General features: G+C 35.6%; 5 protein-coding genes and 3 non-coding genes across 11 annotated transcripts; 2 read left to right on the top strand and 6 right to left on the bottom strand.

Moving 5' to 3' along the window:
* The first annotated feature begins 2,457 nt into the window (after positions 1 to 2,457).
* On the top strand, positions 2,458 to 4,044 carry LOC108843572 (isoflavone reductase homolog P3). Its single transcript, XM_018616800.2, has 5 exons — positions 2,458 to 2,696; positions 2,794 to 2,931; positions 3,095 to 3,338; positions 3,424 to 3,627; positions 3,755 to 4,044. The coding sequence occupies exons 1-5, from the start codon at positions 2,511 to 2,513 to the stop codon at positions 3,919 to 3,921; spliced, it is 939 nt and encodes a 312-aa protein (XP_018472302.1). The 5' UTR covers positions 2,458 to 2,510; the 3' UTR covers positions 3,922 to 4,044.
* LOC108843573 (glutathione S-transferase DHAR2) lies at positions 3,987 to 5,266 on the bottom strand. The gene is made up of 3 exons (XM_018616801.2): positions 5,177 to 5,266; positions 4,950 to 5,040; positions 3,987 to 4,623 (listed from the first exon to the last, which is right to left on the bottom strand). The coding sequence occupies exons 1-3, from the start codon at positions 5,235 to 5,237 to the stop codon at positions 4,131 to 4,133; spliced, it is 645 nt and encodes a 214-aa protein (XP_018472303.1). The 5' UTR covers positions 5,238 to 5,266; the 3' UTR covers positions 3,987 to 4,130.
* Positions 5,267 to 11,291: 6,025 nt separating this feature from the next.
* LOC108843603 (ornithine transcarbamylase, chloroplastic) lies at positions 11,292 to 13,179 on the bottom strand. The gene is made up of 5 exons (XM_018616832.2): positions 12,936 to 13,179; positions 12,423 to 12,757; positions 12,220 to 12,351; positions 11,683 to 11,958; positions 11,292 to 11,600 (listed from the first exon to the last, which is right to left on the bottom strand). Exons 1-5 carry the CDS (start codon positions 13,123 to 13,125, stop codon positions 11,418 to 11,420), a joined length of 1,116 nt encoding a protein of 371 aa, XP_018472334.2. The 5' UTR covers positions 13,126 to 13,179; the 3' UTR covers positions 11,292 to 11,417.
* Positions 13,180 to 14,501: 1,322 nt separating this feature from the next.
* LOC108841002 (uncharacterized) lies at positions 14,502 to 15,412 on the top strand. Its single transcript, XM_018613794.2, has one exon. The coding sequence runs from the start codon at positions 14,654 to 14,656 to the stop codon at positions 15,410 to 15,412; it is 759 nt and encodes a 252-aa protein (XP_018469296.1). The 5' UTR covers positions 14,502 to 14,653.
* Positions 15,413 to 17,379: 1,967 nt separating this feature from the next.
* LOC130508865 (U4 spliceosomal RNA) lies at positions 17,380 to 17,530 on the bottom strand. Its single transcript, XR_008943049.1, has one exon. It is a non-coding gene; the product is annotated as a U4 spliceosomal RNA (small nuclear RNA).
* A 1,839-nt stretch (positions 17,531 to 19,369) lies between these two features.
* LOC130508874 (U4 spliceosomal RNA) lies at positions 19,370 to 19,520 on the bottom strand. Its single transcript, XR_008943059.1, has one exon. It is a non-coding gene; the product is annotated as a U4 spliceosomal RNA (small nuclear RNA).
* A 796-nt stretch (positions 19,521 to 20,316) lies between these two features.
* Positions 20,317 to 20,479, bottom strand: LOC130508919 (U1 spliceosomal RNA). Its single transcript, XR_008943103.1, has one exon. It is a non-coding gene; the product is annotated as a U1 spliceosomal RNA (small nuclear RNA).
* A 568-nt stretch (positions 20,480 to 21,047) lies between these two features.
* Positions 21,048 to 23,495, bottom strand: LOC108843658 (bifunctional nuclease 1). 4 transcript variants are annotated; one of them, XM_018616901.2, is made up of 11 exons: positions 23,278 to 23,495; positions 22,804 to 23,078; positions 22,551 to 22,721; positions 22,411 to 22,460; positions 22,250 to 22,306; positions 22,116 to 22,181; positions 21,956 to 22,030; positions 21,757 to 21,875; positions 21,575 to 21,666; positions 21,412 to 21,476; positions 21,048 to 21,334 (listed from the first exon to the last, which is right to left on the bottom strand). In XM_018616901.2, the coding sequence occupies exons 2-10, from the start codon at positions 23,072 to 23,074 to the stop codon at positions 21,415 to 21,417; spliced, it is 963 nt and encodes a 320-aa protein (XP_018472403.2). In that variant the 5' UTR covers positions 23,075 to 23,078; positions 23,278 to 23,495; the 3' UTR covers positions 21,048 to 21,334; positions 21,412 to 21,414. The 4 variants fall into 4 exon arrangements, with proteins under 4 accessions (XP_018472403.2, XP_018472405.2, XP_018472404.2 ...); XM_018616903.2 differs by having other exon boundaries at positions 22,804 to 23,074; XM_018616902.2 differs by having other exon boundaries at positions 22,804 to 23,074; positions 23,282 to 23,494.
* Positions 23,496 to 24,313: the final 818 nt, after the last annotated feature.

Below are 24,313 nucleotides of genomic sequence, written 5' to 3'. Positions count from 1 at the left end.
CTGCCTTGAAGTCTTACGGGTTCAAACAGAGTAGAGCTGATTACTCCCATTTTTCATTAATACAAGGGCCGGTGTGCTTACATATTCTTATATATGTTGACGATTTTATTATAGCCAGCAATGACTTGTCTACTATGCAGCGGTTTAAGAACTACTTGTCCAAGTGTTTTCATATGAAGGACATGGGCAAACTGAAATACTTTCTCGGTATTGAAGTAGCACGCAATGAAGAGGGCATCTTTCTCTCTCAACGCAAATATGCTTTGGACGTTGTGACTGAAACAGGCCTTCTTGGTGCAAAACCGTCTTCTGTTCCCATAGAGCTAAACCACAAGCTCCTTCTCTCCAAGTCTCCTTTACTTGCTGAACCAGGCCCATATCGACGACTGATTGGTCGCCTCATCTACTTGACGTTTACACGTCCTGAACTTGCCTACGCAGTTCATGTTCTATCTCAGTGTATGCAGAAGCCACGGGAAGATCACTGGAATGCGGCATTACGTACTGTTCGTTACATCAAGGGAACTCCTTCTCAGGGAATTTTTCTCCGTGCAGATTCTGATCTTCAAGTTAACGCGTTTTGCGACTCAGATTGGAACACTTGCCCTATCTCTCGACGCTCTCTTAGTGCCTACATCGTCATGCTTGGACAATCTCCGATTTGCTGGAAAGCCAAGAAGCAGGATACAGTCTCTATGTCATCTGCGGAAGCCGAGTACCGGGCTATGGCTTTCACCTTAAAGGAACTGAAATGGGTTAAGCAACTTCTTACGGCGTTTGGCGTTAATCATCCTCAACCTATGAATCTCTACTGTGACAGTAAGGCCGCTATCTACATCGCCGCCAATCCTGTTTTCCATGAGCGCACAAAACATGTCGAGTCTGATTGCCATGCAGTTCGTGACGCCGTTGAAGCCAAGCTTATTGCTACACAACACATTTCTACTAAAGAACAACCAGCCGATCTCTTAACCAAAGCTTTACCTTCTACTACTTTTACATATCTTCTTTCCAAGTTGGAAATTCATGATCTCACTTCCAACTTGAGGGAGGGTATAGGAGATAAGGATACATCTTAGAGATAATGATAAATAATGTCTTGTATTTATCTATATTAGGGTTACGAGACTCTACGATATGTATATATACTTTACCATGTACATGAATAACACACACAGTTTACAAACTATTTTATGTGCCTAGGGTGAAGAGGAAACCGCTTGAGAGGGTTACTTGCAGAGTCTAGTGAGTGGGAGCCGGACACTGCCTTGAAGCACTGGAGACATGGTTGGGGTTTACTTGTATAGACAAAGACATATTAGAACACTTGACCATGTAAATTATATGGAATCCATTTGACCAGTTTCCATTTGTTCAAGGAAATGGAGTGTAGAGTTTTTTTTTTGTCACAACAAATTCATGAAATTAAAATTGGTTACACTCCATAGAGGACGCTACATAGAAGATAAATCAACTTGATAGAATTAGAGGAATTATACAGCAGTGAACCAAATTCTTTGAGGTAAAAACGAGACAATGTCGAAAGAATCTGAAAACAAGTTCATAAATCTAGAACCGTTGTTTGAAGCTGTAGACAAAACACAGTCAGCCACCACTTCTTTAACAAAAGAAATCCAGTCCTTAAGACTTCCAAAAATTGAGATTTGTAGGAGAGCAGATTTGAAATCAGCTTTCTTTAAACCCACGAACATTGAATGGTTCGTAAACGCGCAAAAGGCTAAGCCAGTGCTATAAATGGTGAGCTTAACAATTAACACCTTGCTTCGAAAGAAGGAGCACTAAACCGACTTCAACACGGGAGATGACTAACCTCTCAAGAAAAGGAAAGATGCAGGAATGCTCTCTCAACCGCAAGATCAGCACTAGCACTCATCAAAGAGACTAGGTGAATCTCAAAGGTCTTACTTGACTAAATTTGGAGATGAATTTCAAAAAAAAAAAAGAGCACAACGAATCGCAGCCCCATTGAATGTTTAAAACGTGAAGTATGTTTTAAAAAAATTCTAGGTGGCTTTCCTTGATGCACATGTCATATCTTGATTTGTACCATCAAAAGAGTCTTTTGACTCTTGTTATCATCTGGAAGTTTTGACCACCAATACGTGGAAATTTATGGCAATGCTTTTTTGACCTTGGTGTTCTAGAAAGGAGTAATTTAAAAAAAAAATTAAGCGAATTAGTACTGCATCAGAAATAGAAATCACTAGCAATTTTTTTTGGTATTAAATGAATAAGCAAAATACTATCCATAAAGAAAACTAGGTTAAAAAAAATCTATCACATGGCGTGACGTTTGAATCGGATGAGAGAAAAATCAGCCAGAGAGACTAATAAAAGTCAAAATCAGAGACTCTTCAGACAAAAGGTTATTTGCGTAAATTCACATACTCACACGGTCACGGTTCCTATATAATAATACATTCATCCGACGGCTCCAAACAATTCAAAAACTATTTTACTAAAACAAACAAAAACACAACACAAAAGCAATGGCGACGGAGAAAAGCAAGATTCTGGTGATCGGAGGAACCGGTTACATCGGGAAGTTCATCGTAGAAGGCAGCGCCAAATCCGGCCACCAAACATTCGCTCTCGTTAGAGAAGCCTCTCTATCCGATCCAGCCAAGGGCAAAATGGTCCAAAATTTCAAAGATCTTGGCGTCACAATACTAAATGTACATAAAAAACAGGATTCTTCTTCTCTTTAATATAATATATGAAAAATGAGCATATCCATGATATATTATATACTAATTATTCAATCATACGCAGGGAGATTTAAGCGACAAGGAGAGCTTAGTGAAGGCCATTCAACACGTTGATGTAGTCATCTCAACCGTTGGTCTCTCTCAACTCATGAACCAGCTCAATATCATCTCTGCTATTAAAGAATCTGGCAAGCATATTAAGGTCAGTGTTTTCTTTATCTCAAGATTGAAAAAGTGATATAAGAAGTTAAGAACCAGTAATAATTCCTGAAGTGTTATTCTTTAAATCGAATTTTTTTATGAGACTAAAGTCCGGAATATAAAATATAATAACAGAATGTTTATTTACTTAAATTTTTTTACAGAGATTCTTACCGTCTGAGTTTGGAAACGATGTGGACCGGACGTTGGCGACTGGACCAGCGAAGTCTGAGTTTGCAATGAAGACTGAGGTCCGTCGTGCTGTTGAAGCTGAAGGTGTACCGTACACGTACGTTATAAACAATTGCTTTGATGGCTATTTCTTAGCTACACTTGCTCAGTGTGAAACCAGACTCACTTCTCCTCCTAGAGACAAAGTCACCATCTATGGTGATGGTAACGCTAAAGGTAATTAATGACCATTGGTTTTTGACATTAAACATGATTGAAAGAGAGAAATTATAATCTAATTTGTTTTGAAATGAAAATGCAGCTATTCTAAACAAAGAAGAAGACATTGCTGCATACACCATGAGAGCCGTTGATGATCCAAGGACTCTCAACAAGACTGTCTACATCAACCCTCCAAAGAATATTGTCTCACAGAACGACGTCGTTGCCTTGTGGGAGAGCAAGATTGGTAAAACTCTTGAGAAGACTTACGTTTCAGAGGAAGAACTCCTCAAGAAAATCCCACGTGAGTTTAATACAATATGCATATAACTTTTTCTTGACGACAATAAAAGATCACATGTTTTGCTAATACTTTTCTAACTTTTTTTTATATTTTTTTTTACTAATATGCTTTTCTAACGTTGCTGCAGAGTCTCCCCATCCTCTAGATCTTCTTTTGGCTTTGAATCATGCCATATTTGTGAAAGGAGATCAAACCTGGTTCACAATAGAGCCTTCCTTTGGAGTGGAAGCTTCTCAGCTTTATCCTGATGTCAAGTACACAAGTGTCGATGAGTATCTCAACCAGTTTGTGTGAGAAAAGAGACCCTCTTCACCTTGGTAGCAAGCATTTACTTTTGTAAAATGAGAGATTAATGACCATTGGTCTGTAATAGTACTAAATTGAATAAGACATAATATATGATTGTTTATTGCATCATTATTGCTTGATAATACAAGATTATTCGCTCATTTTATTATTTTCTGAATAGTAATAGTACTTGTAAGCATGGATCCATCCACGCATCACTTGTTCACCTTAGATGCCCAACCCGCGACCACAAACTCCTTCCTAGCTTTGGTTTTCTCGAAGGACTCTCTAGAGAACAAAGCGTTGGCGTAGCTACGAACATGGGTCAAACTCTCAGGGACTGACCATTTCTTGTAATGACCAAGAGCGATCTCAAGATGGTAAAGCTTTGGTGCTAAACTCAGATCAGCCCCAGTGAGTTTCTCTCCAGCTACAAAAGGACCAGGATGTGACTTAAGGTGATTCTCCAGGGTTTCTAACTCGTTAACCAAAGCCTTGTCGGAACCGGCGTTGGGGTCTTTGCTTGTCAAGAAAGTCACAAAAGCACCAAAGATTTTTGATCCAACAGAGGTGAACTCAGGAGGAGTCTTTAGAGAAGGCTCTGGATATTTCTCCTCGATGATCCCGACGATGACGTCTGAATCAACAACCCATTTGCCGTCAAGCTTTATCACCGGAACTTTGCCTTCCGGACTAATGTCTAAAAACCTATAAAAGTACAAAATGTCACACAATAATTTTTTTTATAAAGGATTTTCATAAAATGTCACACAATATAGAGAAAATCTACCATTCATAAAACATTTTTAGATTATAATCTTAATATTTTTTGATAATTTTAAGGCCATAAAGTATAATAGCTATTTAAAATTTGGGGATAATGAGAATTTTTCATGACATCATCTCACTATGCCACAGGTCATGGTCATCATTACAGAATCTTGTTCCCTAAGAAACAACTCGATAGATCTGCTAACTCATCTTCATGACTTCATTATATGGATAAATTAATCATAGGTTTCACAGAAACTAACCACTGGGGTTTGTCAGAGACGTTAATCAGATGGATCTTGTAAGGAAGTTTTTTCTCTTCGAGGGTCAGAAGAACACGTTGGCTGAACGGGCCTGGAACAAAAAAAAATCAAACTCATTCGTTGATCACATTTCAAAACCCTAGTTTCTGAGATCAAAGCTTGATGTAATACAAAACAAAAACAAAACAAAGATCGATGATCTCTGAGAGAGGAGGGGAGAGACATACAGTCACCGAGAACATCAGGAGCACCATCAGCAGCCTTCACGCAGATCTCGAGAGCCGCCATCGACGATCTTCAGATATCACAAGAAATCAAAGTTTACGACTGATTTAATTAAAAAGAAACTAGGTAATTACCCGCGCTACGCTGCGGGATTTTTATCATGCTGATTCTTTTTGTTAAAATGTTTCAGTTTTATGCAATTCTTTGGTTTTTGCATGTGCTTGGTTTGATATACAAATAGCCTATATCAAACTAATTATACTTGTCAAATATTTTCGTACTTCCGATTAATTACTGGGTGACATCTAGGATGAAATATAGTTTGGGACTTGAACCGAGCCAATAATAAAAAGGGCCTAATGGCTACACATATAATTTTGTTTGATTTTCACCGTCATATTAATGTAATTTACGTTGATTTTTTATCATGTTTAATATTTGCTTGGTTAGTATACAAAAAAATAGGTTGCGTAGATCAAAAGTACTGTATAAGTGAAAAAGGTTTTTCTTTTTCTTTGTGAGAAATTTAAATACCAAAATTCAATGTCATATAACGTTAAAATCATTTTCTAATAAATATTAATAGAAACTCAGAAAATTATTAATAATGATAATGTATAATTCCAAAATATTTTTTTTTAAAAGAAAAAGCCAAAACAAAAGAGATAGAGATGTGTTTCAACATATGACCATGATATAGATATAAGTTCTTAAGCGATGGCCAAATGATCCGTCTCTTATTGGTCTCATTATCATTATAACATCATCCGTAGCTTGCTTCTGTGCATCTTAATCTTTTGTTTCGTATTTTCCTTCCTGCCCAGTTTCACAACCAAAACTTGAAGTCTGGAAAATAGGAAGAGCTTCTCTATCTTCTGTTTTGATGTTACCATCCCTGATCCATCTCTGGTTCATTTTCTTTGGTTGTTATATCCTATAGTTTTTAAAAATATCAAATTAATATTACTGTCATTATATATTGTGAAAGATGAGTTTAGGCAAAATATTATCTTTGCTTTCATGGTATCATCTTTTGGTTGAATGAATGAATTTTCTTTGGTAATTTGGGTCACCGTAAAAATTTGGAAAGAAGCTTGGAAGTTGTACTCCGCAGTCTTGACTTGGAAAGTCCATTGTCTTTCCAATTATGTTGATTCGAGTGGTTGTTACCTTCTTATTTTTCCTGTAGTGACACAATCATATATGGATCAAGTAAATATGTGAATGAATGAATAATGAATTGTTAATTATAATATATAAGAACTAACCTCTGATACAGTTATTTCTTCAGTTGTGGTGTGTGTAATCTTTTTACATCCCGGTCAAATAAGACGAACGTTGTTGTTCTATCACCATGTTCAACTATTAATTCTTCTCTGAACCTGTTGATAGATAAATAATACTCAGAAAGCTAAATACGTTTTTTAAATACTAATGTAAATATGATGTAAGAGAGAGCATACCTTGCAACTCTAATTATTGTCTTTTGAATATAATTGTTGCATATCAAAGACTCATGAGAGATCCATTGAGTTTGAAATTCCTTGCTTCCCACATGCGCAAGAGACGTAAGACGACAGGCTGTTTTTTTCTAAAGATGAGTGTAAGGGAATACCATGGTTATGAGATACTGCTCTCTCAAATTGAGGTAGGTGATGAATGCGTTGTTCGACTAATTGATTATATGAATTTTGTGTAAAATTCGATTAGGCACAATTATCATGTAGGTTTTTATGCAAACATTTGCTTTAATCTATATTAATACATAATGCAACACATTTTATTAACTTATGTATTTCTTTTCTATACTGTCTATTTTAAAATCATAAAACTTTTAAGGAACCGACATGGCTGTGGTTTCAAAACTTAAATAGATCATGAGAGAAACATACTTTATTAAGCAAACAATGCTACGGAGCTAGCTGCTCTTCCAGAAGAGCTAAAACATATAAGCCATGATCTTTTTGTTGTTTAGTATATTACAAAATCAATAAAGGATACCATGGTCTTTACAGAAATATGATCAGCAATTGTAACAGGACCTACACTGGAAAGTTCCGAAAGTCATTTACAATTATATCATTCTGTCTTATACCTACAAAGAGTGACAGATTGCATATACGTAGCTACAAAAGATGGGAATCTAAAAAGAGGAAGTATCAAGGAAGATGACTGCCACAGTGACTACCATAGAAAGGGAGGGTCCTTTGGCAGAGCTCACAACATTGGTACCAAGTAAGATGACTACCACAATGATGTCATCATGGAAATGCCTTCTCACGCCTCTCTCTATCTTCTTCACATCAGTAGATATCATTTCTCTCTTTTTTGCTGCAGCTCGCAGGGCCATCTTCACCAGTCTACATCTATCCCTTGTGTTCATTCACATCATATGTTAGACTCAATATTTGGTTCTGTAATGTTTACTTGGGGAAAATGGGTCTAACGCACACATTCCGTGAATGGTTCTGAACGATGTCAACAACTTCTTTGTAGGTCAGATGTTCCCATGGTCTGTCTGAAGCAAATATGAGAAACTGATCTTGTGGTTGGACAATTTTAACTAACAGTTCATCACCTGTAATATACTCCAAGAGGATGTTAATAATTGAACGGCCTGGAAGAACCTAAACAGAAAAGAATCAACTTCGATATGAAGATAGATATAACCTTATCAATAGTAAGCAGAGGAAAGAATAAGTATATAACCTTCTCAGTACAAAGCAGATTCGACGAACCAATATCATGATCAAGATCTCCCTGTTAGTCAGATAACAATCCTGATTTCGACCAGATACGAAGGCGTCCATCTGACTATCGACCGCAACTAAAGAGGTTAAGAATCTATCTGACCGCAACTTCGTATCTGATCCTCTTACAACTATTATTCATCAATCGACTATCTTATCCCAGCAACTCAGAGACATAACCAAACTAAAACCCAGCTCGCAATTCAACTATTGGCTCCACTCGATCTCTATTTATGGTGAGAAAGACGGTGGTACCCATCTCTCAATTCGGCTCTAGGGTCGACTCGATCTGTTTGACAGAGAAACGCGGCGGTCGGGGCATGAGATCGTCGACGGAGGAGATACCATCGACAGAGAGATCGCATCGACGGAGAGATTGAATGGACGGAGGAGATACCATCGACGGCACCCAGAGAGATTGCATCGACGGAGAGAGAAAGCAAAGAAAACAGACCACATAGGATACGACGTGGAGAGACGAAATGTTTTCATTGGTTTTTCAGAATTTTTCATTTAATGACATGTCACTTCTAAAATTGTTCTCAAATCCTATGTGGCAGAAACTGGAGAAAGGCTAGCCTTATTACTGTGTGGATTTAATGGGAACTATGACGTTACACGTTAAGTGGTCGTTACGAAGTTGGTTTCAAGTTCCGACGTTATCGAACCTTCTTCACTAAAGATTTACTTCCTCTTTTTTTTTCTGAAAAAATGATTTTTCCATTTTCACAGATCAATGGTCAAACCTTAGATATTGGTCCAATCCAATCTATTTTACTTTTCTTCTGCACCACATTTTATATAGTTTTTATTTAATATTTCTTCCCGAATTAAATAATTAATATTTTGTTTTTGTATTTAACTTTGATATTACTGAATCCAATTAATTCATTTTACTTTAAGAAGTAACACATAAACTACAATGCAAAAAATTGGTTAAAAATAAACTACAATATAAAAAATAGAAATTGATTATAAACAAATAAAACATACTAAACTAATTAAAATAACACTAGAAGATAATAATTAAATATACATATTTAATTTTTAATAAATCATACCAGATTTAAACCATATCAACAAATTTACTTCTTAACTTGAAGATTCCAGAATATATCTAGGAGACTGCACTCTTTTTTTCAATGCCAAATGTATTGGTTAGGCCTAGGCATTTTGGATATTTATTCAGTTCGGAGATTTTGGATTTCGGGTAATTTTGGTAGGGGTTAGAGGATCCATTTATTAGTTGGCATATTTTCGGTTCGATTCAGTTCGGATAGTTTCGAGTTCGGTTCGATTCAGATAGTAAAATTAGGAACTGAAAATACCTGAAAAAGATTGGTTTTCGTTTGGTTCTGGTTCGGATTGTTCGGATAATTCGGGTAAAATGTCGATTATTTAAGATAAAATGTCAAATAATTAGAAAATTTAGATAAAAAAATTGAATATTTCGGATAAAACTATATCTGAATATTTTCGGGTAATACGGGTAGATCAGATATTTTATAATAATTTAGTTATCTTCAAAAATATTTTGGATTCTTTTAATAAATTAAGTTACAAATATATATATATATATATAGTTATGTTTTATGTATATATAATTAATATGTTTATATATTCGAATACCATTCGGATTTCTATCCGGTTTCGATTTGGTTATTTCAGATATAGAAATATAGAAACCATTTGAATATTTGAGCCTCGATTCAGTTCTAATTATGACTTGTATATTTCAATTCGGTTTCAATTCAATTCTTCGGTTCTATTTTCTTTTGCCCAGGCCCGGTTTTCTTTTGCCCAGACCCGGTTTAGTTCAGTTCTTCGGTTCTATTTTCTTTTGCCCAGGCCCGGTTTTTTAGCCCCTATGTACTGGATTACCCTTTTGGACCAAACTGAATTCAAAATGTTCAAACAATGCTTGAACTTATGCAAGAAACAGGTTTAAGTAAACACTAGATTTTGACCCGCCCAACCGGACGGGTGCTTAATTTCAATTTTACAAACTTAAAAGTCTTGTTTTTCGTCATTAATAGTAAATATTCTTAACATTAACCATATTTTTAAATGATTATATGATTTTTTCAAACACAATAATGTTATATGTTTGGAGTTGTTATGTTATAACAATAAGATAACGTATTGGGAAAATGAACTGGTTTGATAATGGTATAAATAGATTTTATATTTAATAGGGAATCAAATATTGGTTTTTCAGCATCTTTAGGAGTCGATGGTTTATTTAGACGTGACATATTATTAAACATATATTTAGTAATTAATAAATTATAACTGATTTTTAGTTAAAGCTTATTTAAAAAAATCACACATAAATCAAGGTTGTGACTTTTGTTTTAATATATAAGATGTATATATTTAAAAATAATTCTAACAAATATGTTGAGAAATATTTTAACAATATCTTAATTGTCAAAATTATACTGAACAAAATATGATAAAATTATATTAAATTGATAAATTTATAAATTTTATTTTCATTAATGCAGAATATGTATGCTAAAAATATAATACTACGACAGAAGGACTTAACATTCTGAAACTATATATTACATGTATAAAATTGACATATCTTACATTTTTGTATATATAATAATATATTATCTAAAATGAATGAACATATAAAATATTTCTAAAAAGAAATTTGATTTTGAAAATCGGCGAATCAAAATTGAGTAAAAATTTAACAGAAAATAATTTTCAAATATGTTGTTTTATGCATATATTAATTTGTTTAATAAGTAAAATAAATAAAAAACAAATATATAATAAAAAGAGAAAATATATGTGACGGTTCTAAACAATTAATTAACTCGTATATAATGCTCATCTAATCTGGAGTATTTTATTCTGGTTATCCAAACCAGAAAGATAAAATAACACATTCGAAGGTCAGAGGTATATTGATTCAATATGCTGTTGAGATTTAGACCAAACCGATGCTATAACTATGTAATAAAATGTTTAGACCAAACCCAAACTATAATTTTCTAATGGTAGGTTCTACTGCTGTATATTTAGTGGTTAAGTACATATAATAATTTGCACATTAGACTCGTATGGAATGCTCATTTAATTTGAAGTAATTTATTCTATAGCAGCCAAAAATTTAGGAGTATTGTTGTAACTATAATGTCGAGTAATGAAGCTATATTAGATTAGTGAATTAATGTAAAATGAGTTTCTAGGAATAGGTCCATTTTTAAAAAAAATCACACATCAAGAGAAGTCATAACTTCTATTTTAATATATAAGATGTCAGACCTAACCATCCCAAGAACCTAAGTTATAAGTTTATGATCAAGCTATGATATGGGATGAATCAGATCTAGAGACATAACAACGAATATATAAAAATATGTAACCATGTCATATTATATAAAAAGAAGCTCATTCTTATTCCCAGCTACACCATCCACAATGGCACACCAGTAAACACGTGAGAGAGAGAGAGAACTAAGATAACAAAAGGGGTTCAAAAGCCAAGCAAATGAAGCATTATAGCATTTTGAGCATGCATACGATTCTCAGCCTGTGGGAAGACAATGGAATAAGGAGCTTCCACGACTCCATTGGTCACCTCAACTCCTCTTTCTGCAGGCAAACAATGCATGAAATAGGCTTTTGGTCCAGCCAACTTCATAAGAGCTTCATCCACCTGCCAGCAATATTTACCCAAACATGTTCAAAAAAACTAACAAGAGACAATTTCATGTACTGTATATACTTATGTTGTAAACCTGGAATCCTAGGAATGCTTTTCGGCGGTATTCAGCTTCATCCTTTTGGCCCATACTGGCCCATACGTCTGAGTACACAACATCAGCTCCTATCACAGCTTCTTTAGCATCATGCACGATCTCTATCTTACTTAAACCAGCTTGTTCTGCCTTTAGAACTCTCTCTTTGTCTGGCTCAAACCCTTTTGGGCAAGCGCAGACGAAGTGGAAAGGAATAACTGATGCCAATTCTAACCATGAGTGAACCATATTGTTCCCATCTCCAACATAAACAACCTGAAGTTTTTTTTTGAGTCAGTGTAAATAAAAAAAAAAAACTTTTTACTGTACGAGTTTACATATAAGCTAATTACACAATATGAAATCTAGACAAAAATATATAACTAATATTCAAGAAATCGCTAGGCGGTAAACAAACGTTTTATAGGAGATTTGATTAGGCGGACGCCTATACCGATTTTTCTAATGATTAAACTTAATATTGGTTGCAAATTTAATTAATATAAATTATAATTTTAGAACACTAGTATAACTAACCTTTGTCCCTTCGACTTGACCAATGTGCTCAATGATTGTGAGGGCATCAGCCATAATCTGACAAGGATGGTTATGATCTGTCAGACCGTTGACAACTGGTACACTCGAGTAGTTAGCCAAATCAAGAATGTCCTGCAAAAGAAATTGGATCCAAGATTAGTTAACAAGACACTAAAACACACATGGGGGAATGTTCACTCTACCTGATGAGCAAAGACACGGGCCATAATGATGTCATTATATCCCGACAGAACACGAGCAACGTCGCGAGTCTCCTCCCTCTTGCCCATCTGGATGTCATCGGGACCAAGATACAAGGCATGTCCACCAAGCAAGAAGAAGCCAGTCTCGAAGGAAACACGAGTCCTCATGGAGGGCTTTGCGAAGATCATAGACATGGACTTGCCTTTGAAAGGCAGATAGTTCCTCTCCCCTGACTTGAGCAGGGCTTTGACCTCTGAGGCCTTGTCTAGGATCTTTTTGATGGTCTCTGTGTCAAAATCATCTATGGCCAGAAAGTCTTTCAGGTCACAACTTCCTGAAGAACGCAATTAAAAAAAAAGTCTTTTTTGATTACAGACAGATTCTGACTTTCGGACAAGAACATTTGCGTGTTTTACCAAACGATGGTTCTGTAATAAAAACATCATTTGCTTATAATCTAAATACTGAAATTGAAAGATTGGTCTCAATTAATTAAACACAAAAGAAAGAACCTTTCACATCGGAAGTTGTGGGGGAAGTGACGGAGGAGGCTTGGCAGGAGACACGAAGGCGGAGGGAGGAGAAGGTCGCCGGAGAAGAGAGTGATACGGCGGAGAAGCGAGTAAGAGTGGTGGACGATGAAGAGGAGAGGGAAAGAGCAGGTGATCGTGGCGTCGAGACGTGAGAAGCCATAGCCGCCATTGTCCTAGTTAGGTTGATGAGTTGATGACTCTTGTTAAGTGACGACACTCTGCTATACCTTTCTAGCTGCAGAGGAGATTCGCTGGTTATTTTTGTTATTGGGCCTCTATAAGGCCTATATTGGGTTTGTTTAGACTTAAGAGTATGATTTTCATTTCATTTTACTATAAAAAAAAAAGAATAATAAAAAATCCATTTAGATCAAAGTACACTTGTTTTCATGCTTCCTAATCCTAACACAAGCAAAAAAAATCAAAGAATTGGGTGTGTTGACCATGTCGTCTAACCGTATCTAATTAGTTTCTTGATCAAGTTGGAATAATTCAATTTGTTCTGTCTGTCGGATTAAATAAATACAAATGTTTGCTGTCTCGTAAATTGTTTGTTAGTCCGAAATAATGCAATGGTTTGTTCCAGGACGACGCCAAGATCAGACAGTTTTTGAGCTCTGTTGCTACACCTAACCAGTCTTTGTCTGCAATAAATAGTACTACTAGCTCCCTCGGTCTATTTTTATGAAGTAAAATGTATGCATCAAAACTGCAATGATTTGTATTAATTAACCTTAACATGATATTTGCAAATATATAAACCATATGTGTAAGAACTAAGCTCTCCTCGTGCATGTGACTCATCTCATTGTCACGCGATTCTCAACCATTTGCCTAATACCCTTTTTTTGTTTTCGAAACCCATGAACCGTGTAAATGTGAGCAAGGCTAGTATTATTAGGTGTGGATAAGCTTGTTGCTCTAGTAGTATTTTACTTTGACAGCTCGTGACTTTCACGTGAAAAATTACAAGTGGTTTCATGGGATGCTTAAACTGCGGATATAAGTCCATTTAATCACCTTGTATCTATTAGCATAATCTACTTTCCAAGTGTAACATTCGAATATTCTGTTACAAATAGCCACGTTAAGTAATACTAAGGTGAAATATATCCGGTATATGTACTACGGGAAACTATATCTTCAAATGAAAAAAATATATAGAAATAAATCTCTTCATCTACATGAAAGTTTCCATAGTGAAAATATTGTAGTGAGATGACATAATCATTAGTTATGGTAGGCAGCTAATCATTGTTTCCATAGACAGGAGACAACAATTTAAAGATAATAGAATTCACCAAAGCTTATAATAAACTTTTATAAATTGTGCTATCATTATTGGAATATTGGTTGAATGTCCCACACAAGATTATACTACTAATAATTTTATATATTTTAAAAAAAGCCAAGCAATATGAGATCAACCAATTAAAGAGCATTAAAATATTTTAAATGCTCGGTGGAGAAAAAAAATATGTTTAAAAAGCTGTTTATATAAATAGGATCATAATCAGTGTCAGTGTATCTCCCTCTCAAAATCAAAATATTCTATCGATCGCTTCACCTTCCCGATTCAAATTCCCTAGGGAGATAATCTCAATCTTCATCGTATTCAATTTCTCAAACTCAGAGCAAAAGCATTTATACCTTTTGCAAACAAAACAATTCAGACAACAACAATATAAGAATAAAACATGACGAAGCCAACGTTTGAGTTCCGTAGCATGGAGGCGGAGAAAGCAGAAGCGATGAGGAGATACAACAACCAAAGATACTTCCGTTACACTATACGAACATGCGCCGTTGCTTTACTGTTTTACTTGTGGTTTCCCACAGTGACTATGTCACTAATAGCCGTCGGCGACTGGTTTTACCGAACCGGAGCGGTTATCGTAACCAATCGTACCGTCGTCTTCGTCTCCGCAAACTTGCTCGTCGCTTTGGTTTTCCTTCTATCTCGCGATCGCGACGAAGAGAGTAGTTCCAAACCGGATCTATACGATCAGTACACCTCCTCCTCCTCCGCCGTGATCGTAACCGTCCCGGCGGTTGTGGAGGAGGTAGTTAGGGAGGAGGAAACCGTTGCGGCGTTGGTCGAGGAGGTGGCTGCGGAGAAGCAAACCGTTGCGGCGGTTGTTGAGGAGGTGGCTGCGGAGAAGCAAATCGTTCCGGTGGTTATCGAGGAGAAGGTGGCTGTGGAGGCAGTTACAACAGAGTCAAAGAGAACGTACAGGAGGACAAAGTCTGAGAGGAAGAAGAAGGTTAACCGGCGGGCGACGGAGTTTAGAAGGACAGAGTCGGCGAACTCGGCGATAGAGAGGTTGAACAGCGAGGAGTTTCGTTTGAAGGTGGAAGCATTTATAATGGAGAAGAAGAGATGTCTTGTTCAAGAGCATAGTTCTTTATCTGGACTTGAGCTTGTTGGTGCTGACTCTAGCTATGGATCGTACTAAAGTAGATGTGCATGAAATGTGATGATCTCAACATTATATTATCTACTTAGGATTAGTATTCTAGGAGCGCTCTTCAAAACTAGACGCAAAATCATTGGCTATATTTGCATTGCTGATGATGATTATGTTTTGTGACGGTGAAGCGAAATTAGCTGATTTTTCTTTGTTACAAAACGTATTTGAATAAATATCAATCGGACGGTTTGTGTCGCATCAAAGAAAAAAAGTTTGGTTGTTGCCACCAATCAATGGTGATTCGATTCTTGTTCCTTACCGTTTCAGTTAGCTGGCTGAAAAATGTCAATTCCACTGGATCAGTTATAATATTTTTCTTATACTAAAACCAATGTTAAGAAATCGTTAGTTGATAATCATATGTTTTGTGGAGGATTATTGCATAAGCAGACACATAAACGCAGTTTAAACTGTCTAAAACATGTTTTAAAAATTGCTTTGTTTATGACTGATTTCCCGTTTGGATTGACATATATATATATATGGTGTCTTTTTTTTGTCACAATATATATGGTGTCTAAACTGATTTTTACAACACTAGCTAAAAGCCTAAAACTAACGTGGTTATAATTTCCATGGTATTGTTATTATAACAACCCCAAGATATCTACCTACTTAATCAGATTTTTTTCAATAATTTTGAATAAATCAATGTAACTTGTATTCTTATAAATTGTCAATAAACCTTCTCTTTTTCATTTTATCTGTTTCCTGATATTTTCTAACTTGTGTATATAGGTTGAACCTGTCTCTTCTCTGACAACTTCTTTTGTCATGAGTAATTGGCAATTAATAGTCACCAATATTTCTCAAAAATGTTCACTTGGGTGTTCCAAAGGACCAGCTAATGAACTTTCCTTTACCAAACACTTTGAAATTAGTTTTCTAAATGAATCTAACATTTTTGTTGCAGGAAGAAACAAATACTTAAAGAAAACCGGCAACAAAAGATGATAGTAGAACGAAAGACATGTTATATATATATTAATATTATCCTTAGATTCCTACCAGCTTCTTGATTCTTTAATTGTTGCTTTTCTAGTGTCACATAAGTTGGTTATGTTTTAGCCTTTTGACATGAAGTTTATACATTAATCAATCTTTTCGGAAGGTTCATCATCCACATGCGACAATTGATTAAAGAACTCAATGTGGTAGTGTGCCATTATTGAGTATTTTTATGTATCCCCTTAGCAACATAGATCATTTCTTTATTTGTATTGTTGTTTTGCAGAGGTTGTTCCTTCTGAATAAATCTGTTATATAAAATTTTGTTAGGACTACTTTTACATCTAAAAGCATAAGAAAAGGCCAATCGATGAATGCATAAATCAATGGATACTAATTGATAATCGTTATAGTGATCTAACCCAAATACAATTAGCATAACCAGTTAGTTATTACCAAGAACAAAAAAAAACTCTATTCATATTGACTGCAAGTCACAGGAAATGTAATTTTACTTCGATATTGAGTTACAAACTCTAAATAGACTATGTAGAACGGTTGAGGACCTGAGGTTAAAGTGTTCAACTTTTGGTGTCATCTACCTTTAGTTAGCGAGTTCCTATATAAGTAAAGTCATATCTCGTCACCACAAAACCTAACACGTTAAATACATCATAGAGGTTGCAAATTTAACAAACTATCTTGACCCCTAACCCCTTGGATCATTTGTGTCTATATTAGAAAAAAAGAACACGTACTCCAATTATCATCTACACCATAAATCGATTACCTTCTCCGACTAGTTTTATTTATTTACCCCGTAGCCGATGTGGGATACCGCTACTTATAATAACAGTCTTAACAAATGAAGCCGTTTGACTCGAGATTGTACTAGGCTTTGTCAGTTATTTGCACCGTAACAAATTCGGTAATCTCTTTGGGCCTCGATGAAAAGTATTTGTTATGCACTTCAAGGATAAAAAGATTAGAACTAAGAATTGTAGGGCTTTACTCCGAAGGGAGCCCTTCCAGAAATTCTCGAGGACCCAAGACAAGCTTAGGCCCAGGAGGGGGTTTGGAAATAGTTTTCAACCAGCAATAGACGCGCCTCGGTTAGTACCTCATTAGCTGCGTCATTGCCCCAAGCGCAAAGATGCTTTCAAAGGGAGCAGGCGAGAATTTATTTATAGGGAAAGTTTATGAGCTTCAGAATTTCCACAACCGATGTGGGACAAAATACACGCACCGCCTTAAACCCCACAACCAAAGCTACTTGTTGACTCTTACAGTTGTATTCATTCTTTTCCAATAAATATTTCCTACAGTAAATCTTAGTTCCAACTGGAAATATACATCATTACCTAGTAGAGTTCTTATTGAATCGACATTCTTGTATATGTATAATGTATTTAAATAAAAATATCTAGTACGTTGTACAAACTTTCGGACGGAGCGTGATCTCCATAGATCCTAATTCAAGATCGACTGGTTCCATCTTCCTCCTAATAGATTATGTGATCAGAGACACCAACAAAACCTCCACAAGCAAAAAATACAAAAGTTGGCAATCGGCTCTTTAGCTATGATATTATTGATATGCAGGCGCTACATCACGATTGTGAAACCCTAATCGCTGATATTGGTATGTCGGAGCCAGAAGATGAAATCAAAATTACTTCGGTAATTTTTGTTGGTGAGAATTAGATCTCAACGTCACGTATTATGGCTTCTTTAACGTAGTGAAGCTTAGTTTCGATTTCGCTATCATCTGCTCTTATTTAGTTTTGTATGTTATTGTACTTCATGTTTTCTCTCAAGAGTATGGAAAATTCCCTCCTCTGGTATCTCGATAAGTTTAAATAAATGAAATTAAGTGATGTTACAACAAACAAACAAAAAATTATGCTTTTTCATTTTATTTGTTTCCTGATATTTTCTAACTCGTGTATATAGGCTAAAGCTATTCAGGTCTCTTCTTCAACAACTTTTCTTTTATGAATAATTTGCAGTTAGTCACCAACATTTCCACTTGGTTGTTCCATGGGTGTTCCAAAGGACCAACCAATGATACTTTCCTTTACCAAACTTTTTGACATTGATTTTCTAAATGAGTATAACATTTTGTTGAAGGAAGAAACAAATTCTTAAAGAAAACAGGCAACAAAAGATGATAGTAGAACGAAAGACATGTTGCATATGTTAATCTTATCCTCGAATTCCTACCAGCTTCATGATTATTTAATTATTGCTTTTTCTAGTGTCAGCGAAATTGGTTATGTTTTGGCCTTTTGACGTTAAGTTTATACTTTCCGGGAGGTTCATCGTCCACTTGCGACAATTGATTAAGGAACTCAGTGTGGTAGTGTGCCAGAGGTTGTTCCTTCAGAATAAACCTGTCGTATAAAATGCTGTTTGACTATAATTTAACATCTAGAAGCATAGGAGAAGGCCAATGGAAAACAAATATAAAAGGGAAACTAACTGATGATAATTATTTTAGTAATCTAACCCAAATACAACTAGCACAATCAGTTAGATATCACCAAGAACAAAAAAAAACTCAATTCATATTCACTTCAAGTCATGGAAATGTTATGTATAACTTTAATATTGAGTTACAACTTTTGGTGTAATCTACCTTCAGTTAGCGTCAGTGAGCTCTTAAGTAAAATTATGTCTCGTCAGCACGAACCCTTTTTTTTTTTGTGCAACCAAATACGTTGAAGTCATCCATTGATCCATGTTGCAAATTAAAAAAAACTACCTGACCCCTTGGATCCAATCTCTGCATCTCTGTATTAAAAAATAGAACAGGTACTCCAATTAATCATCAACACCATCTATAACATATTGTTCTTTAGTACTCTGTTTGGGCCTCGCAAATGTTCAGTTGTTCACATCAAGTACTTCATGTTAATAGAGTTCTTAATATAAAAATCAAAATTCCATTAATATACTGATTAAGGATAAATAATTGAACTGTGAAAATTGTAGGGCTTTACCCCGAAGGGAGCCCTTCCAGAAATTCTCGAAGACCCAAGACAAGCTCAGGCCCAGGAGGGGATTTGGAAATAGTTTTCAACCAGCAATAGACGCGCCTCGGTTAGTACCTCATTAGCTGCGTCATTGTCCCAAGCGCAAAGATGCTTTTTAAGAGAGCACAGGAGACTTTATTTATAGCGCAATTTTTGTGAGCTTCGGCATTTCCACCACCGATGTGCGACAAATACACGCAACACCTTAAATATACAATCAAAGCTTTATACGTCTTGGGCCTCTTTAAATTGAGCCCATCTATTTTTCTGTTTCGTTGCAAATAATATATATCCGAACTAGTTTTTGCTGGTGCACAAAAAAAAAAATTAGTTTTTGCTACTTGTTCACACTCATACAGTTATATTCATTATCGTTTCCACTAACACATTTTCTACAGTAAATCTTCAGTTCTAGCTGGAAATATACATAATTGCATAGCTGAGTTCTTATGAAATCGACATTCTTGTATATGTATTTAAATAAAATTATGTCGTACTTTCTACGAACTTTTGGATGGAGCTAAAAGACTCCCATAGATCCCAATTCAGATCGACAGGTTCCATCTTCCTCCTAGTAGATTATGTGATCAGAAACAGCAACAAAACTTCCATAAGCAAAAAATACAAACCCGCTGTCTTTCATTGTACTTTATCTCTCTCTGTCCTCTCGAACGAGCTAGTTAGATAGGTTTCTGGGCTTATCTTAACCAAGAATATATTCGAGCCTATCTTAACTAAGAGTAGACTCTGGAAAAAGGTGTTTTTACAATGTAAAACAAAATAAAACTGGCATATGCATTAGCTTTGTACGCTAAGAAATAATAAAATGGTATTGAAATCGAGATACAATAATAGCCAATTTTATTAATAAGATATGATAATATCTAAATTTAAGACTGAAGATGGTAGGGACCGCGCGAACGCAGATCCCCTCTACCACAAATAATGACGTAGGCTCTTTCTCATGGAAAGACCTTAAGCTAAGCACCCCTCCGTAAAGTGCAATGGAGGTCACTAGCCTAGGCCACTCGTCTTCTTGATCACGAGTTGACCCCGTCCAGGTAAGTACTTTACTCGTTGCGTCAAGGTCTGCTCTTATACTCTGCCTCCACAATCAACTTTTTGTCTCGTAACCGATGTGGGATGTTATTGTTAACACACATCATGCTGTTTGCAGCTCCTCTTGTCGAACAACGTGCTGGTCTTACAACTATTTGAACGGTAAGGCTTTTAAGTAATAAACATGGGCCAAAGTTCTTGGCCCGCTTGCTTACAGTTGTATTTGGTTTTACCATCTGATTTTAAATTGTTTATCATCAGTTGATATAAAAATATCTTATATATATATCTGTCTAGTGTTTTTGCGAAAACTGTATATAGACATTGACAAGCGAATATACCATTCAATTGTTTACTTATTAAATTTCAAATGTTAACAGACTTGCTCATCAACCTAAGAAAACTACTCGTAATTACTTCTATGAATCAGCCAAAACTAAATTATTTTGCAAGATTAGTTTTAAACACTCTGCAGTTTTGTCGGCAAAGCCATCTCGTTTTTTCCTTTTTTTTCGATTCGTATGCTAACAAAGTAACCATGTTCCATATACTTGTATCTTGAATAAAAACAACTCAAATCAGCAATTAACTTAATCAGACAACGCCAAACAATAGGAGCCTTTAAACACACAATCAGAATGAACTTAAACGTGCATAGGTACGACGACGTAGATTAACAAGTAATATGTACACATCACGCTACATACATATTTAACACATTACATTTTTCTTTTTGTTTCTGGGACAATGGGTTAAGTGTAGAAGCATTCTTAAATATCCGAAGACTCTGCTTCTTCCTCCACTTTGATCCCGACAATGACCACCTTCTTATTATGTACACAGACCAATACTTGTTGATCGAGTTCTGTCAACAAAGAAGAAACATCAGCACCGAAGATGATACAGTCATTTTACATGGAACATTCGCTTTATGCTTCGCACCTCTTATGTGTATTTCCTCAGGTTACGCTTGGCCCTAAACTGGCCAAGCTTGTCTCTCCATTCAGCTGCAATACGCAGAACAACAATTGTACTGATCTTAACCGAAAAATTACAAAACAAAAAGTATATTGATACATTGATAAGATCAGATGATAGAGCTTACCGGCTTCATCATATCGCTCTTCATTAACGGCTTGCATCATGTTGCTCAGAATATTGAACTCTTTCGTATCAAGGCAAGCTTGACCATTTGGTCTGCGCAAAAGGCAAAAAAAAAGTTTATGGTTCCGACACTCAAATATCACAGCACGATTAGATATATGATCTTTAGGTGTCAAATTTTACTTGTCTTGCTCAGTAAACAATAAACCATCCGAAGCAGGTGTCTGTTGTGACAGCTTCCCTGACTCGATGACTCTCATTCCATCACTATATGCAAGGTACTTGTTCACTTGGACAGGTACCTATAGAGAGAATCCTCAACTGCTGAATACATATTTGTATTTTTTTTTATCTCAGATGGTTTATAAGTTATGTGTTTTACCTTGCATCTAACAGCTATATTAATTGCATCTGAAGGGCGTAGGTCAAAGCTGATACAGTCAGATGCATTACCCACCTGCCAATATCATTACAAAACAGCCTTAATAAATGAGACACTGAGTAGTGAAAGTTGTATAGAAAGAAAGACACCAAATGCAAACCTTTGAAAGGTAGAGTTGGGCAAAATACGCCTCGTGAACTCTTTTGGTGACTCTAACAAGTCTAACCTGTAGAGAAAGATACATGAGCAATATGTTCATGAGAGAGGAGATGCTGAAACTAATAAGAGACATACTTCGTAACCCATCTTGTCTACCATCTCCTTCACCACTTGATACATGGTGGGTCTTGCCTGCATCAACCAGCAACCAAGGAAAAAACAAACCCATTAAACCTCTCTTCAACCAATCTGCACTGATACAAAACACAAACGAGAAAGAATATATAAAAGCATACAATCTGGACATTGGTCATTGCTGCCATAAGCAACACACTAGGCATCTCCACTGCAATAAAAAACAGAACCAAAACATTGTTAGATTAAAACAAAATAAACTAAGCTTCACTTACTAACACAACTTTTTCAGGTCACGTACAGACAATAATGGGAAGGAGGAGACCGGTCCCATCTTCCATCTTCAAGACAATAGCAGGGTGGGGAGCATAATCAGGCAAATGCCCACCTTGAGGATTGTTGTGAACACACCGTAACTGCCTACCGTCTCTCATCTTCACCATGAAACCATCAGCTCCACTCTTCACCTCAACTACGTAAACATAAACAATTAAATAAATAAATAAATAAACTATAGAATAAAATAAAAAAATCAATCTTAGCTTTTTAATTACCAGCTTCCAGTATGGTAGAGTTGACGTATTCCTCGTCGTTCTCGTTGAAATTCTCGGCGGTGCTTCCGTTACCGTCAGAGTGAGAGCTGAACACACACTTTATTATGCTGATCCTCTTGTTGTTGTTGTTTCTGCACCCACGAGGAGGAGTGACCTGAGACTTGTTGATCCGGTGACCGAAGAATTGGCTCCTGAGGAGAAGCGTGGGTTTGTTCAGAGCGCATGGACGACGAATCGCGGGGCAAACGACTGGTGCTTGAAGCGACCTCATCTTCCTTACACAACACAAAAAGTCAAATCGATCAATCTAACGATCGCAATCGATTAGCCGGTTTAGTACGGTTATGATGTACATGGTTTAGTTCGGTTTAGTTGTAAATAATCTGATTTTATACATTTTCTCGCATGATCTTTGATCTATAATAAGAGGATCTTCTGAAACTGATGATTCAGTAACTAGGAAGAGTCGGATACCTACAATTTTCGCGCGGGAGATCGGTGGATCAGATGATCGCAGATGGCGGGAACAGTCACGGAGCGAGAGATTCGAACGGATCGAAGATTATCCGAACAAGCCTAAGAGGATGATCAACGGAGGAAGAAGAAGACGGATATAGAGAGAGAGAGAGAGATTCTTTGCTTGGGAGTTGAGTGAGAGAATCTCTCCGTCACTTTTATTAACCCAGTTTTTGCTTCTGTTGACGATTCTACCCTTTTACCAATTCTGTTTCTCTCTTTTCCTAATACTCCTATTAGTGGATTTAATCTTCTTTTTTAGAAAGAAACTGTGTTCTGTGTACACCTGCCTCTTCCTTTGTATCTATGGACAAAGATTATTTGAGGTTGGTGGATTTTTTTGCAAAAGTAAACCACATGTTACTTTTTCAGTATTAAACAAATATTCCTATTTTAGTATAAACAATATCATTTGTTAAACTTTGTTTTGTGTCCTTTTCTTTGTCCATTTGAAATATATTATTTTCATAGTAATATTTAATTTAAAACTCAAAACTATTTTTTTCTGGGAAAAGAATATTGAAGTCGTGAACTTTTACAAATAAACCTAAATATTACTGTTTTAGTGTAAATAAGTTTTTTTTTTTCAAATCATATATATTAATTGATAATTAATTTCTAAGTATATCTTTAGAAAAATGCTAATTTTAGTAAATATATCTGTAACAAAAAAAATTCAATATCGTTTAAAAATTTGTTGTTTTAGATATTTTTCAATAGGAGATTCATATGCTTGACATTTTTTAGAAAGAAAAGTCAATGATACTTGTTAATTGCTTTGTTTTTATAGAGCATATTTTATATGTGTATTTGATCAATTTATAATACTAGGATACTGTCAATCTATTATATTAAAATAGAAGTCATGACATCTATTCATGTGTGATATTTTTTAAATGGATCATCACTAAAAAATTATGTTTTATGTATTTCTTAATAATATTTTGGCATTATTACTAAATCATCTCATATATTATTGACTATAATAACTACT

The sequence above is a fragment of the Raphanus sativus genome, chromosome 2, assembly GCF_000801105.2.
Source record: "Raphanus sativus cultivar WK10039 chromosome 2, ASM80110v3, whole genome shotgun sequence".
Classification (NCBI taxonomy): Eukaryota; Viridiplantae; Streptophyta; class Magnoliopsida; order Brassicales; family Brassicaceae; genus Raphanus; species Raphanus sativus.
The sequence above is the reverse complement of the archived record's forward strand: the minus strand, read 5'-3'. Positions and strand labels throughout refer to the sequence as shown.

Coding starts and splice junctions, on each gene's coding strand:
- LOC108843572 (XM_018616800.2), top strand. CDS start 2,511: ATGGCGACGGAGAAAAGCAAGATTCTGGTGATCGGAGGAACCGGTTAC. Junction 3,339..3,423: donor TGGTGATGGTAACGCTAAAG/GTAATTAATGAC, acceptor ATGAAAATGCAG/CTATTCTAAACAAAGAAGAA. Junction 3,628..3,754: donor ACTCCTCAAGAAAATCCCAC/GTGAGTTTAATA, acceptor ACGTTGCTGCAG/AGTCTCCCCATCCTCTAGAT.
- LOC108843573 (XM_018616801.2), bottom strand. CDS start 5,237: ATGGCGGCTCTCGAGATCTGCGTGAAGGCTGCTGATGGTGCTCCTGAT. Junction 5,041..5,176: donor TCCTGATGTTCTCGGTGACT/GTATGTCTCTCC, acceptor TTTTTGTTCCAG/GCCCGTTCAGCCAACGTGTT. Junction 4,624..4,949: donor GTCTCTGACAAACCCCAGTG/GTTAGTTTCTGT, acceptor GTACTTTTATAG/GTTTTTAGACATTAGTCCGG.
- LOC108843603 (XM_018616832.2), bottom strand. CDS start 13,125: ATGGCGGCTATGGCTTCTCACGTCTCGACGCCACGATCACCTGCTCTT. Junction 12,758..12,935: donor CACAACTTCCGATGTGAAAG/GTTCTTTCTTTT, acceptor TGCGTTCTTCAG/GAAGTTGTGACCTGAAAGAC. Junction 12,352..12,422: donor CCCGTGTCTTTGCTCATCAG/GTAGAGTGAACA, acceptor TTTCTTTTGCAG/GACATTCTTGATTTGGCTAA.
- LOC108841002 (XM_018613794.2), top strand. CDS start 14,654: ATGACGAAGCCAACGTTTGAGTTCCGTAGCATGGAGGCGGAGAAAGCA.
- LOC108843658 (XM_018616901.2), bottom strand. CDS start 23,074: ATGAGGTCGCTTCAAGCACCAGTCGTTTGCCCCGCGATTCGTCGTCCA. Junction 22,461..22,550: donor CCTCCTTCCCATTATTGTCT/GTACGTGACCTG, acceptor TTTTTATTGCAG/TGGAGATGCCTAGTGTGTTG. Junction 21,876..21,955: donor ATATAGCTGTTAGATGCAAG/GTAAAACACATA, acceptor TTCTCTCTATAG/GTACCTGTCCAAGTGAACAA.